Source organism: Poecilia latipinna, unplaced genomic scaffold, assembly GCF_001443285.1.
Source record: "Poecilia latipinna isolate Pla-1442-1.1 unplaced genomic scaffold, P_latipinna-1.0 Scaffold591, whole genome shotgun sequence".
NCBI lineage: Eukaryota > Metazoa > Chordata > Actinopteri > Cyprinodontiformes > Poeciliidae > Poecilia > Poecilia latipinna.
The window spans coordinates 1-14,607 of record NW_015113207.1 but is presented as its reverse complement, the minus strand read 5'-3'; the positions used below and the strand labels follow the sequence as shown (position 1 = coordinate 14,607).

At 39.3% G+C, this 14,607-nt stretch overlaps 3 protein-coding genes across 3 annotated transcripts; 2 read left to right on the top strand and 1 right to left on the bottom strand.

Annotated features, from left to right (window-relative positions):
* The first annotated feature begins 498 nt into the window (after positions 1-498).
* Positions 499-6,270, top strand: LOC106953593 (TNFAIP3-interacting protein 3). The gene is made up of 7 exons (XM_015042474.1): positions 499-801; positions 3,740-3,890; positions 4,247-4,390; positions 4,560-4,688; positions 5,085-5,285; positions 5,494-5,619; positions 5,847-6,270. Exons 1-7 carry the CDS (start codon positions 641-643, stop codon positions 6,072-6,074), a joined length of 1,140 nt encoding a protein of 379 aa, XP_014897960.1. The 5' UTR covers positions 499-640; the 3' UTR covers positions 6,075-6,270.
* A 4,264-nt stretch (positions 6,271-10,534) lies between these two features.
* Positions 10,535-12,149, bottom strand: LOC106953605 (ES1 protein homolog, mitochondrial). The gene is made up of 5 exons (XM_015042493.1): positions 12,077-12,149; positions 11,545-11,657; positions 11,255-11,426; positions 10,954-11,155; positions 10,535-10,873 (listed from the first exon to the last, which is right to left on the bottom strand). The coding sequence occupies exons 2-5, from the start codon at positions 11,650-11,652 to the stop codon at positions 10,681-10,683; spliced, it is 675 nt and encodes a 224-aa protein (XP_014897979.1). The 5' UTR covers positions 11,653-11,657; positions 12,077-12,149; the 3' UTR covers positions 10,535-10,680.
* Positions 12,150-12,553: 404 nt separating this feature from the next.
* On the top strand, positions 12,554-14,603 carry LOC106953604 (uncharacterized; the record flags this gene model as incomplete). Its single annotated transcript, XM_015042492.1, has 3 exons — positions 12,554-12,682; positions 13,206-13,319; positions 13,393-14,603. Coding segments are annotated over exons 1-3 (1,380 nt in total), but the record flags the coding sequence as incomplete, so codon positions are not given.
* Positions 14,604-14,607: the final 4 nt, after the last annotated feature.

The window sequence follows — 14,607 nt, the reverse complement described above, 5'->3', positions numbered from 1 at the left end:
ACAAAAATCTTTTAATTCATTTGTTTGTCCCTCGGAAGGGAGCTCTGCTTCAGTAATTAACCTGCTACAGTTTGCCATCCTCTCCGCCTCACAGTAATGAGCAGACGAGTGGATGTAGTCCTGACCCTATCATTAAGTGGCATGAATAAATATGTGCATTGTGATTATTGTCACTGTTATCATCATCTTTTGGAGAAACTCTACATATTTAATTATGTTTCCAAACCATTTGTGGCGTTTTAAATCACTCAGTAGAAAACAGTACACGAGAGCTGAGCTGGGACAAATAATAATAATAAAAAAAATAAAAAAAAATCACCCTGAATGGACTTCCCCAAACTCTCTAAATGATGTACAGTCAATTGTCTAAACATTTCGAGGACCGTCAGCTCACGTAGTGAGCAAGAGGTACAACACTTGAATAAGTACCCACAGAGGGACAGGCCCTCCTTCACATCGAGCTGAAACAACAAGTCCGTGTCACTTCCTTTTCCTTGCGTCATGTGGCTCATGGTCGCGGCAGCTTCCTCTTTTGCTTTACATCAATACTGACAGCAGTGTTTATGCTTTTTCATCGCATGCCGAGCCAGGAGTTGATGAAAGAAGGGCTTCAACGAAGACTTGCGCAAGGATTTTAGAAATGTCGTCGGTCATGGACGGAGACGTGTTGTCATTCTCATCTTCGTCATTTCCAACCTCATCAGCAGCAGCAGTGGCAGGAACGCAGCAAGATGATTCAGCTAAGGATGACGGCAGTCTTCCTCGGAGCCCAGAAGAACACATATCTACTAAAGAGCTATGGTTTGTATACAACAGGTGTTAATTTCCTACACACTAGAAGGAACACAGGAAAACTTAATTTCTTACAAAACGGCCTGACCTATTCTAAAGGATGAGATAAAATCTCCCCTTTCAAGCTGTTTGGCTGTTTAAAAAAAAAAAAAACATTTTGTAGAAGCTGTTGTCTTTAATTATTATTGAACTCCAATAGTAAAATAGTCTAAGATTATAGATTGACTTTCATTTTCAGACTTTTCTGTTATCTCTACATTATTTTACAGATGGAATATTAAAAAAGATCAGGATAGATGCTCAGACAGTTGAGTAAAAGTTCACCTCTGTGAGAGGCGGGGATGTTCGGGGACTTTGGACTTTCCCATGAGGTCACATCAATGTAGGCTTCAGTTCACCGTTTCACGAATCCCACCTGACAGTGCTGTGAAAATAAGAATACGTTTTGAAAATGTTGTACCTTTAAATCTGAAATGGTTTGTATTTAATATCGTAAAGATGAGTCTTTATGGGATCACGCTGGGTAAAAGGCACAGCTTCACTGCTTGACAAAGTGCTGAGATTGTTTAAAAATAACCACGGCAAAATAGTGAAACGCCAAAACTCGGTTCCCTTTTAGGAGTTTCAGCTGAAGGCGTCGCTCCCTCTACTTCTGTAACATGTAACTTAATTACCATGGCTGCAGAACAGTGGCATTGTGGCCTCTATCCCCATGCTTAAAAACTTCATGAAACTGCGTCACAGTGCTCACGGGACTTCAGGAAATCAGAGAAACAAAAAAATAATTCTCACACCGTCATCACAGATACTTGCATTAACTGCAGCACCAATAGTACATCTGAATAAGCTATACTGAGTTGTCAGAACAGACTTTTGTGCATGGATTGGTTATCATCTTAAGACATCCTCGCTACATTTTCTTTCTATTGAATTTGAACTTTGCCTTTTTCCCTAAATTTCCCATTTTGCATAACTGGTGATTTGAGTGATTCACATGATCTGTCTTGTTGAATAACAGTGGAGTGACAGAGGAAATGGATCGTACACTTACAGAAATATTTTTCTGGGTTTTTACTTTCAGTTATGTCACTTCACTAATACAGTTTTTCACACAGACCACGTTATATCAGTTTTAAAAAAATGCACCACACATATTAGAAAATGTAGTTTCGATATAAAAGGGGAAGTGCTATTGTTTACAGAAGGCCTTCAGTGTTTCTGTCCATTTTGGAAAGTTTCCTAACAACTGTTGCTTAGTGTTTTAGTAAATAGACCGAACAGCATTGTTTCAGCCAGCTTATGCAAGTTTCAATGGGACGAGCATTCTCTACTCATTCTTCAGTTTTGAGAACGTATCAGCCTAGTCGGCTGACACCAACTAGAGATATACAATAAGAAGGAAATGACATCTGTAGTATTTGTTTCTGTGCTTGCCACTTAAAGGTAGGTCTAAAAAAAAAGCTAACAAAAAAGAAAAACTGTCCCTCTGTTTGTTGATGAACCAGTGAACATGATGTGAACAGCTCAGGCTTATTAAAAGTTCCCCTCACACAACAATGTACTTGCCATTTGTTGTCATTGTACTGAAATTAAATGGACACTTTGAGTTCATCTGTGTATCTCAACCATTTTGCAATTCGTCTTGACATTTGCTTTGCCAAGTTAAGATTATATTGTCAACTAAATATTTAGTTTGAAGCACTGACATTTATATAAATGAATGAACAGGGCGGAAATATTACTTTTAAAAATAAACCCCCATTTGTTTCTTTCAGGAAAGGTTACATAAGCTAAATTATTGCAGTCAATTTTTCACCATGTAGCTTTACAAACGATACCCCACGCAGTTCTCAACCTTGGTTCTTTGGGGCCCTGTCCTTTCTGTCTTGGCTTCAGCTCATCTTACCCAAATGTCTTCAGCAGCTTGAATAGGCCACTGAACTAAGATTTTTTTATTTTTTATTTTTTTCAGAAAGTGAAACTTTGTCTACAAAAATGACAAAATATCATATTATGATCGATCACTTGGCATTTAGATTTGGATTGCTTAGTGTACAAAAAAAAAAAACAACTTTGTGATTGGCTTAGCTGAACGCATTTTGTGTTATTTTGGCATTAATCAGACTTAGCCCACATGTTGCTACCTCCATTTATTTTGCTTTGCAAGGCAGCTCCGTGAAATTGCATAACTTTGGTTTTCTGCGCAGTGGGACACTGTACATAAGTGGATGAGAGCATGCATTTGTGGAGGTGTTTTTCCCTAAAGCCGATGAGAGGGGATTTCAGATAAAGACTCTTTGTAGTACTCTGCCCCGGATGGTTACAGTAGCCCAACTGTATGCTCGCGTCAAGAAGCCCGGAGGGGAGTTTTATGCAGCGTTTTGAGCTCCTCCATGAACAGATTCCCTCTGGGCGTACATCTCCTCTGCCTCCCCGACAGCATTTTACTGCTAAAGCAAGACCACACAACAGATCTAGCATAGGAGGGAGGCTTGTTGGATTAATTAATGAATGCAATTTTTTATTCTCTATTTCTCTAAGAGGTTCTCTAGAAATCAAAATTTTTTCCAGGGATTATAAGAGGCACTGCTTCCTCATGTTATGAATATGCAACTTCTTTATCTGTGACTGTAAACAGACACTTTTAATTGTCTGATACAGAGGAATACATCACAGTTTGCACAGTTGTGAGTGTCTTGTGTGCATAATGTGACTATGCGTGTGTGTGTGTGTGTGTCTGCGTGGGTATGCATAATAGCTGCTATTTGATTCTCTGGAAGTGCGCTCAGTGTGAGTGGGTGTTCAAAAGTACCTGACGTTCTTTTGTGCATACATGCTTTTGCTTAATAATAGAAATCCTTTCCTAATGTTCATCCTGGTGCTTTTTTTATGGCACATTATGATATCCTCATTCTGTGTGTTTTTTTTTTTTTTCCCCCATATACAGGTCAGAAAACGCAAGCCCGATGGGTGACAGACTGTTGTCCACAGATGAACAGGTCACTTTGATCACTGAGAGTCTGACAGTCACCTCCACCGACCAGGAGAAATTGCTGCTGCTCAACAAGAACACCGAGCTCCGCAGAGTGAACAAAGAGGTAAAGCGTCTGCCCAAAACAGCAGCTGATCGGAAACTCTGCAGGTCAACAAATTATTACTGATGTTGGCAATTATATCTAGTTCCCTCTGAAAGCTGGAGGAGGAATGTAGGCGCTACGTGGAAAGAGCTGTAGTGAAAGTGGTTGCCACCTTTGCCTCCTAATTTTAATACCAAACTCCTTTGAGATTTAAAATGTTGCTCGCCGTACTTCCTGCTCCCCGTGTTGTCGTGGTGACGAAACGGAAACGAGAGCAGTGATGATGAAAGGAATGGTGTTATTGATTACTGCAGTGAAGGTTTTTGCTGTGGTTATACGAGGATGCTGATGATGATGATGATGGTAATATCCCACAGCTGATGAAGCTTAACGAGGACTGGGACCAGGTTTACCGGAGCGCCACTCTGGGTCTGCAGCGGAGACTGGAAGCTTTGGAGCAGGAAAACGCTGCCATTAAACAGCTGAACAGCCAACTGCTCCTCAAAGTTGAACAACAACAAGTAAACACAGCAAAACTTCAAGCACACACACACAACCGCGAGCTCACCTCACTGGCTCTTACACTCCAGTGAAAGCGGGTGTGGAAGGGTGTACACCGGGGAATCTATAACGATGGCAGTAAATGAGGTTTACCCGTTGTGATGTCTAAAGCTGCCTTTTCCATTGCAGAGTGCGAAGGAGTATTACGAACAATCGCTTATGACGGAGCTGAAGAAAAACCAGCAGTTGCAAGAATATGTCAGGTTGTTGGAGAACAAAATGCACCGCCCAGAGAAAGACATTTCATCTGTCAAGCAGGTTTTTGTTTTATCTGTTTGGCAATGTTATTTATTCTTCACTGTCTTGCAAATGTATTTGTGTTCCCGGAGGTTTTAGGTGTAGTCATGTTGCAACCATAAATGTCAATGCATTTCATTAGGATTTTATGTAATGGAACCAGCACAAAGATGTGCATAGTTGTCAAGAGAATGAAAAGTGGTGCAGAGTTTTACAGATTTTTATTTTTATTTTTAATGAGCGAAACTTTTAAAAAGAGAAGCCAGAATCCCAGTAAAAATATATTGAGGTTTGTGGCTGCAAAGTGACAAAATCAGGAAAAGTTGAAAGGGCAGAAATACTTTTGCAAGGCCCTGCAATTGATTTCATTTGTGACTAATCTGTTGCCCGTCACCTCTTCTTTTATTTCCACTGAAGGGAGCCTTTAGTGCTGCGTCATGTCCCTCCAGTGGACAAATTTCCAGATACATCCCATCAACCTCCTCTTTCCTAGCTTCTCCCTTCTCTGAGGCGGGATACAAGGCAAAGAGGCCAACAATTACATCACTGGGAACTCTGGGAAACTCACAGCAAGAAGTAAAAGATTTAAAGGAGCAGCTGGACGCACTTAGATGCCAGGTGGGTCTCTCTCTTCAGAGCAACTTCAAAAAGTGGGGGGGGAAAAAAGAGAAAAACATGGCTGATGTCAAATCTCTGTTGCTGGGTAAACTTTTACTTAATGTTCAAGCAGAGTCTTCAATAAGAGGGTCAACTGCTCCACCCAGTGGTGTCACAAGTTGTAGGTCTAACACTGGCTCACTGCCATGTTGCTGTCTTGTGTTTGCAGACTGAAATTTATGAAGCAGAATATCAGACAGAGCACAACGACCACAAGCACACGCTGCAGGAGAACCGAAGGCTCAGGAAGAAGAGGGAGGAGATGCGCCAACAGGTTGCACTACTGCAGGAACAGGTAGTGCATTCATTGCCTTTTTACATGTATGCAGTGACACATGCATAGATATGCAGAGACTGTGAATACTCTAGCCTCCAACTACAAACAAACATGTATGTTCTAATGTATGTCGGACTGATGAGAAATAAGGAGTGACAGGAATAGATTTTTTTTTTTTCTTTCTGACTGCTTTTAGAAATTGTTTTAAAATAATAATCTCGTTCATTTCTGCGAAATCCTTTTAGCTCAAGATCTACGAGGACGACTTCAGGCGGGAGCGGTCCGATAAACAGATGCTGCAGCGACTGTTGTCGCAGAAAACCTCCCAAAACAAGGACGCCGTGCTTGTCCACCGCTGCAATAACGAGCAGCAGCTCCTGGAGGGAGAGAAGAGAGCACAAAGCGGGGAGAAAAAAAAGCAGCACCACCCACTCTGCCCCAAGCATCCCAACAGGGACAAAGAGTCCAGCTAAAACACCAGCAAAGGATACAGCTATGGGCTTGTCAACGAAAACTGTTGATTGGTTTTTCATAACCAGCGTTCGTTTTAGGTTAATAAGACAAGAATTCTGACAAATGTAGAAAACGAAAGTATGAATTTGTATTGACTTACATTGAAAAAAATAGTGTATTTTTGTACCTTATTTAATGCATCCATCTATTTTCTTATATATATTTTTGAAGTACTTTAACATGTGTCTAGTAACAATTTTTTGATGTTCTTAGTTAATTATCAGAGTAGCTCTTTGAGAGAATGTTCCACCAAACAATGTCTGTAAGTTTAGATTCAGGTTTTCTTCAAACCCCCGCAAAATACTTTCATGGTACAGAGGGAGGGCACTAAACTTTGTAATGGCATTATAAACGTAGTTCAGTAGTCGTAAATTAAATCTGTTAAATGATGCTCTGTTTTTGAACAATTTAATCCAGTTGTTTCCTGCTTGTTTTTCTCCAGCTGAAGTGACCGCTTTGCAAATTTTACCGCACATGGTTCCTGTAACAGAAGGAAATACTACAATATAATTTAAGACCAGGGGTGCACCGATTCCAGTTTTCTAGCCAATCACCGATTACCAATCTATTAAATATACTGACCTGCCAATTCCGATTTTGGCCAATACCAAATTTTTTTGTCTAAAATGTTGCTAAATATACCAAGAAAGTTGATGAGTTGCCAGCAGTGAGATGATTATTGTTAACTGCAACCATATAAACTTGATCTGATGGGCCTGTCTGCTAGTCAAACCTCTCTCACATCAGAGCAGAAGAAGATAGAAGTTGATTTAAATACCTTTGCAGAGATAGATAAGATCAGTAGATAAGATCGGCTTCACATGTAAAAATCGGCCTATCACCGATTTTCCAAAATTAGGGAAATTGACACCGATAAATCGGTGCATCCCTAATTAAGACAACCACAAATTTCAGACTTTTATCTTTCAGAATTTATCTGATGGACCATTACAAAGTAGTGCATGATTGGAAAGTTGAAAGAAATAACGTTTCAGAATTTTTTCCAATCTGGTGTGCATTTATATTTTGCTCCCTTGGATCAATACTTATTCGTCTTTCCAAATTGCTCAAATGTAGAGATTGAACAGAGAGCATTTGTGAAGTCTTGTCACAGGTACACAAGTGGATTTAGGTCTGGACTTTGAATGGGCCATTTAACACACAAATATAATCCAATCTAAAATATCCATTTAAACTTTATAAAGTATTTTCTTCATAAACTGTTCTGTGTTTAGCTCCATCTATTAAATCTGCATCTTCTCTGTCTCTGGTGAGAAAGAGCTTTGCTGCAGGATTACACTGCCACCATGTATGCTAGTTCCATGAAGGGAAGATTTCTGGAGTTTACAACTTTACTCTGTTAAATGACTTTTCCACTTATGCTGTGGATCTCTGTATCTCCTCCAAAGTTACCATGGGCCTCTTGGCTGCTTCTCTGCTCTCTTTTCTCTCTCCTGGTCTTTCACTTTACATTGTGCTATATTATTCCCTTCATTATCATGCAGCTGTTTGGGCAGCGAGAAATAACAAATTCATAACACTGAACTGATTTATTTATTTACACAGATGTTGATACATGACTTCTAAAGTCAGTTTGTGAAATTAGATTTTACTGAGGGATTTCAAAGTTAATCAGGCTGAAGATAAATTGATGCTACAAAGTTGCATCATGTATAATTTCTTTCCACTTCATTAGAAACTTCACTATACCTGTATGTTGGTTTGCCACATAAAATCCAAATAAAACATACAGCAGTGTGTGGTTGTAATGTGAACAAATTTTAAAACTTTCCAAGTTCATGTATGAATACTTTTACAAAATACGGAGACGTGATCTGAGTGCAGGTGCAAGCCATGGGCAGCAGGGGGCAGAAGAACCATTTAAAAAGCGTTGTCAATATGTAAATGCAGGTAGAAGTTATGGACAGTAGAGGGCAGCATTGGGAAGCATTGTGTCAACACTTGAATGCTCCGGTTTCTTTATTGACAGTAATGCTCAACTTCAGTTATTTACGGGGGAAAAACACTTATTTTAATCCACCTTTTTATTTTGTTCTCCAATTGAATCTGTTTATTTAAAACAAACAAAATATCCACACATTTTACAAATAGAAAGAACAGCTAATGTATCTTCAGGACCTTGTCCATCATCCGGCCATTCAGCAACAACCAACAGAATATAAGGTAATGCTAACTCCATTACACATCGTATTTAAAAAGCTACCAATGTAAAAACTGAGGAAAATGAAAAACATAATTGTTTATCACTTGCAAAAATATAAAACAATGACTAAAAGGCAGTAACGTTGAATGAAATTATTTGCTGTAGTACAGTATAGTCCTTACTCCATTTAAATCCTGATTCAGGATTACACGCTAATCACAAACATATCTGATCATTGTTTTATTTGTGGATCCTTTAAACAGGAGCAGGATATTTATGTTGACATAGTCATGATTCCTTAGAAAGTGCAGTGACTCATAAATACACACTTAAAATGCCTAAATTAGCCTTTATTTCCTAAAAAGAAGTTACTCGGGTTACTGTAAGTTATAACATTTAATTACTCACCAGACTTGCGTCATTTTCAAAAGCAGTTTTAAGTCATTCAACAGAAATACTTTTTATTGCATATTTTAAGTCAATTGCATGAAGTTTTCCCATTAGAAAAATTTATTGGGGAAGCATCATCAGAGACAAACTGGAACACATCTAAATGGCTGCTTATTATAACTGAACATATTGTTTATTATGTATTAATTGATCTACTGTTCTTTAAAAAGTAGAGTACTGCATTATATACATTTTGTTGTAAGCGATTCATAAAAATTCCCTTGACCAGAAAGATTCCCGAAACGCCAGTGAACCCCAGACCTTCCCTTCACAGCACATCGTCCTTGTTTTGTAGGTTTTCCTGTTGTTCCGTACCTTATTTGAATGAATGGGTCACTACCAGGGTTTTGCAGAAATTGCTGATAAATGGACAAGATGCAATCATCTGAATCAGGTGTCCTGGGGCAGACACACGTTTAAACTATGCCCTGACGACTAAAGTTAGTCACCACTGTTTTACACTTTGGAAGCACTTTGCAACCAATCTGTGGTTCACAGTTGTCTCCATTTATAATTTCACAAATTTTCATAGCAAATACATACATTTACATATTTTGTATGGGCTACATCCAACTTGACAATCCTGACACTTAAAATAGAATCACCTTGACAGAAAAAAAAAATGTAATTTTATTTTGTATTTCTGTATTTTACTTTTTTTTTTGTTTATTTGGTAACACTTTATTTGAAGGGGGTTGAATAAGACTGAGATGACACTGTCATAAACACCTGTCATGAACATGAATAAGCCTTCATGAATATTTATGACTGTTGTCATAAAGCGTCATTCGGTAAATTATGACACTTTTAATACAAAGTTGACATTATTCAAAATGTCTATTATGACAACTTGACATTAACCAAGAAATCATTACTCATATAAATTTGTTATAAAAGTATTACTGATTGCACTTTAAAAATGAGGTAACTTTATGTTATTTAAGGTAAAGTTTAAACAGTAATGATTTCCTGGTTAATGCCAAGTTGCCATAACAAAGACATTTTGAATAATGTCAACTTTGTATTAAAAGTGTCATAATTTACCGAATGACGCTTTATGACAACAGTCATAAATATTCATGAAGACTTATTCATGTTCATGACAGGTGTTATGTCATGTTTATGACAGGTGTTTAAGACAGTGTCATGTCAGTCTTATTCAACCCCCTTCAAATAAAGTGTTACCGTTTATTTTAATTTCCTCTAAGAATACACTTGAAATGAATTGGTGCGGTATAAAGTGAAAATAGAATAATATATTTTTTACATATTTATATATGTTTTTTATTACAATAATACAGGCAGTGGGGTTGATGTGCAGTTCACCCAAGGATTCAGGAATCAGTGGTGGAGTGTCAAGGTGGACCCTGGCATTGACATCCAATGAGAAATGGTAAGTTTATTACTTACCAACTTGACATGGCTAGTAAAGCCACAAGAAGCTGCTGAATCACTTAATTTAAAATTGCTGAATTTCTAATAAATTTTTATGCAAACTCTTTTGATATCCATGTATGTATTTTGTTTAGAGAAGTCAGTCTCTAAACAAAATATGTAGTAAACATGTAGTAAAATACATGGAAAAAGTATTTTACTACATATAAGTTTACAATTGCTTTTCATACTGTAAAGCTTCTAAAATGCTAAGCATAAGTACAAATTTTATTTTAAATGTGCGTGATTTATAACTACAGAAGAAAATCTGGTTTAGAAAACGTCTTCAATCAAAAAAAAGGGTGTGTAGTCTTTTCAGTTGATTGTGTATACAGCTGAAAGATTTCATAAGTGTAAATAATAAAAAAATGATAATATTCAGAAAGCATTTTATTGAACATTTAAAACAATCCACACTGCAACAACTACATTAAAGCTGTATTTTAACAACATCCTCATGAACACATTTGATGCATGTTTTAAACAGGTATGTGCAATCAGATATGTAACGAAACTCTTTAGGCAAGTTTCAGTGTTTCTTGAACCATGACGCCGATTCCATCAAACACTTGGTGAAAGGGAGCGTTGCACATGAAGGCAGAGGTGGTGACCAGCTTGTTCTTGACATCAACGTGAGCTTCATCCACGTCTTTGTTCACGTGTTTGCAGCCCATGTCCTTCAAAGCTCCAGCTGTCCCAGCAAACGGCCACCTGAAGATAAAAACCAAGTGAATGATCACACAAAATCCATTAAACTAACATTTTCCTAACGTGAACAGAGATTTACATACTTTTCACACTCTTTGTCCTGCCCCACGGTGAGCTCACAGCCAGGCAGCAGCTTTGCAGCCAGGACAGGCGAAATGCAGCACATGCCCAGAGGCTTTCCTGCTTTGTGGAAATCCTTGATGATCTTCTCCAGATGTGGCTGGACGGTGCAGCTCTTGTTCTTTACAGCCCAGTCACTCAGGTTCTTAGCCACACCAAACCCTCCTGATAGAGAAAATAGGGGTTTGTTCAGAAACCTACATTGAAACATTAAACAGAGGAGCTTCACACAGGTTCCTCTGAGTTTATACAAGATGAACTCACCTGGAATGATGGCAGCATCAAACGCTGAGACGTCCAGCTTGGCCAGGTCTGTCACGTCGCCCCTAGCGATACGAGCGCTTTCCTGCAGGATGTTCCTCTTCTCCTCAGTAGGTTTCCCCACGCAGTGATTTACAACGTGCATCTGATCTCCGTCTGGGGCAAACATCTGCACCTGAGACCAAACATTTTGAAAATTTTAACCTTTCCAAAATGCTATTATTTTTAATAAAGTTGTTATTTTCAGAAAATTAACAATTTAGAAATATTTTTTTGCCCTTTCTTGTCCTTACTTTTGCTCCAGCGCGACTCAGATGGACCAGGACGGCTGAGGCCTCGTGGATCTCTGTGCCATCATAGACGCCACAGCCGGACAGAATAACTGCAACACGCTTTGCCATGATTACTGAAAAACACACTTTATCGTTTTTAAAGATGCAGAGAAACTTTAACCTTTTTTAAAAGTTTTGTCTTTTTTTCCATCAATATATGCAGAATAACCAGTATAAGTGACTAAGAGCCTGCAAGAGTTTAGATAATTATTTACATAGCCAGTCGAAAAATGAGTCACTGGAGCATTGCTGCTGCCAACACTGCTAATCTTAGATAAGCTACCTAACAGAGAGCCTGTTGTTGTATTAGAGCCTTAAATAAACAAAGCACCTAAAGTCGATTCAAAAATGTGTAATGTCTGCTGTTATTTATTTTAAACTTATTCATTACTATGTCTCATTTTAGTACCTAAAACCAACAACCTTAGGTTTAATCTAGGGAATTTAAAAAACCTTAACATTGGCAGATAATACATGGAAGCAGATGTCTTACCTTAAGTAGGTGTGGTAGGTGACTTGCAGTATGCACAGTAACCATCTCAGTGCAGGTTTGACAGGAGTGTCGCAGAGCAACACCTTTATAGCCCTGTCTCCTCCCATTGTTCTTTGTTTAAGTCAGTGACATCATCTACATCCAGGAAACCAGGAAGACCTGCTGTGTTAGAGATGAAACTGCCGACTCATATTTCTCAACGGCAAAGTAATGTGATGGTAAAACGGCTTGATTACAGAAAAGATTATTGTAATTACTCTGATTACAGAACAGTTTAAGAAAAAGGAAGAAAAGTATTTTATTTGAATTCAGTATGCAATAAAATAAGTACAAAAATTTAACACTTCTTTTTTAAAACTATGTTCACCGATAGAGATATCGGCTTTAGCTTCCGAATAGAACTTGATATCAAATAGACAACTTTGTTCAATTCAGCTGCGGTTTCACCTTTCCCCTGGGTGTGACCCAGGGTGCGTTTTTCCCCCTGGGTGACACCCTCCCAACTCTGCTATATAAAGCCATCATGCAGCAGACAAACTCTCACTGCTGTCATGGCTCAGCGCAGCTCACTGGATGAGTCTGTCGGCATTCTCAGCATCTCTGCAGGTAAAGAATTCATTTCATGTTTTTCCCCGACATAAGTAATCGCTTTTTGTGGAGTAATCGTCAGCTAATTTATTCTAAGCAATAGTGTTAAGCATATCCTAAAGGATTTAACCTGAATCTTGTTTGCAAAGGATCAGTTTTTCCTTCATTGTTAAATTATGGAAAGGTTGAATCTGGAAAGATAAACTATACATATTAGACAGCAGAGCAGTTCTAACAATGGTTTATTGCCAATATATAACATTTACATTCTTACAAGTGCTTATATTTATAGTGCACAGCTACTTAAACAGCAAATGAAAACCCCAAATTACGTTTCCCAGAAAAAAATTGTAATGTTACATGGCTTTTTTTTTAATGCCAAATGATTATTAATAAAGAAATGTTACATTTTGGCCCATAAAATCTTGGAATAGAGTGCTGAATTGACAGTTCAGCACTCTAATCAAAGTTTTTTTGTGGAAAAAGTAAGAAAGGGCTGATGTTTACTGGCAGCTCTGGATAACAGTTTTTTGACTTTCAGGCTCTCTCCTGCTGCTGGTGAACAGCTATGCCAGCACTCCTGAAAAAGACTTCATCCCCCACACTGCGCTGGGGATCTTACTCCTCATCATTGCTGCCCTGATAGCTTACACAGGTTTGTTTCACCTCATAGATTTGAATTCCCTGCTTTTTTCCCAGCCTCCTGACTCTGTCCTGTATCTTTCTAGGTGTCCGTCACAGTCTGTCCCACTCCCGGCTGTTTTCCACTCTGTGTCTGACCATCTCTGCGCTGTGGTGTGGGTTGGGTCTGGTCTACATCCTGATAGGACAGAGAGTGGTACCATTCACAGAGCTAAAATCCTCTTTGATTCCTGGGCTGGCAGCATTTACCTTAGCCCTGTTCATCATTGGCACTGCAGCCCTCTTTGTGAAGACACCAGTTCTCCTGGTTATAGCTATCAGCATTTCTTTAGCCTGTGCTCATCAAATCGCTGCTCTGTCAGATTCAGACTTCGGTCAGTCTGCCACAGCTGCAAACTACCTCCTTGTTTGTCTTGTGTGTGCCTATTTTGGCTTTGGGCGTTTGCTGTACACCATCACACAGGGTAAAGTGAAACCCCCAGGAACAATCATGAAATCTGAATTGAAAACGGAGCAAAACCAGAGCTGCAGTGATGTAATGAGTGTAGGTTTGGTGATGAACTTGTTATCTGCCTCTGTATTAGCCTGTCCCCTGGTAGGCGTGGTCCCCCAACTCTCTGTTGGCCATGTCCCCTGGCTCTGGACAGCTGGAGTCTTCCAGCTTGGCATGTGTGTCCTCTGTTACCGAGCAATGGACACATTAGCTGCAACTTTCTATGGTTTTACATCTCTGCTAAAATTTGCTGAGGGTTACAGCGCTCTGTTATCTTTGTACTCCATTCAGCCGTTCTCCCCGGTTCCCTTCCCTGTTGTCTTTGCGGTTCTTTTCTCTGTCCTGGCGCTGTTCAGCTGTCAGAAGAGCTTGTTGGATGGCCTCTACCAGTTATTCTTTGTAGCCTATTGTATTTCCATCGCAGCCCAACCTCAAGGCTTCTTCCAAGGTGGCACTCAGGGTGTACAAGGAGCTATCTTTGTAGCTTCTGCTGGAGTGCTCTTTGTTACAACATTCAACATGGTCTCCAGTACCAAAATTCCTACTGGGCAGGGACACTTCAAAGCTTTAGTAACCAGAATTAGCAGTCTTACTCTCAGGGCTCTGGATAAAGACCGGCATACACCTCACCTCGGATACTCCAAATATGCAGATGCAGAAGTGTTGGGCCACGCCTGCAATGTTCTGGCAGCTTTTGCCATCACAGCCACGATTGGGGACAGGAATCCTCTGACTGTGCTGGTTTTGCCCTGGGCAGTGATGGCTGGTGGAGTGTTGCAGCTCCTGTGCGGTTCGGTGGCGTTTGCTC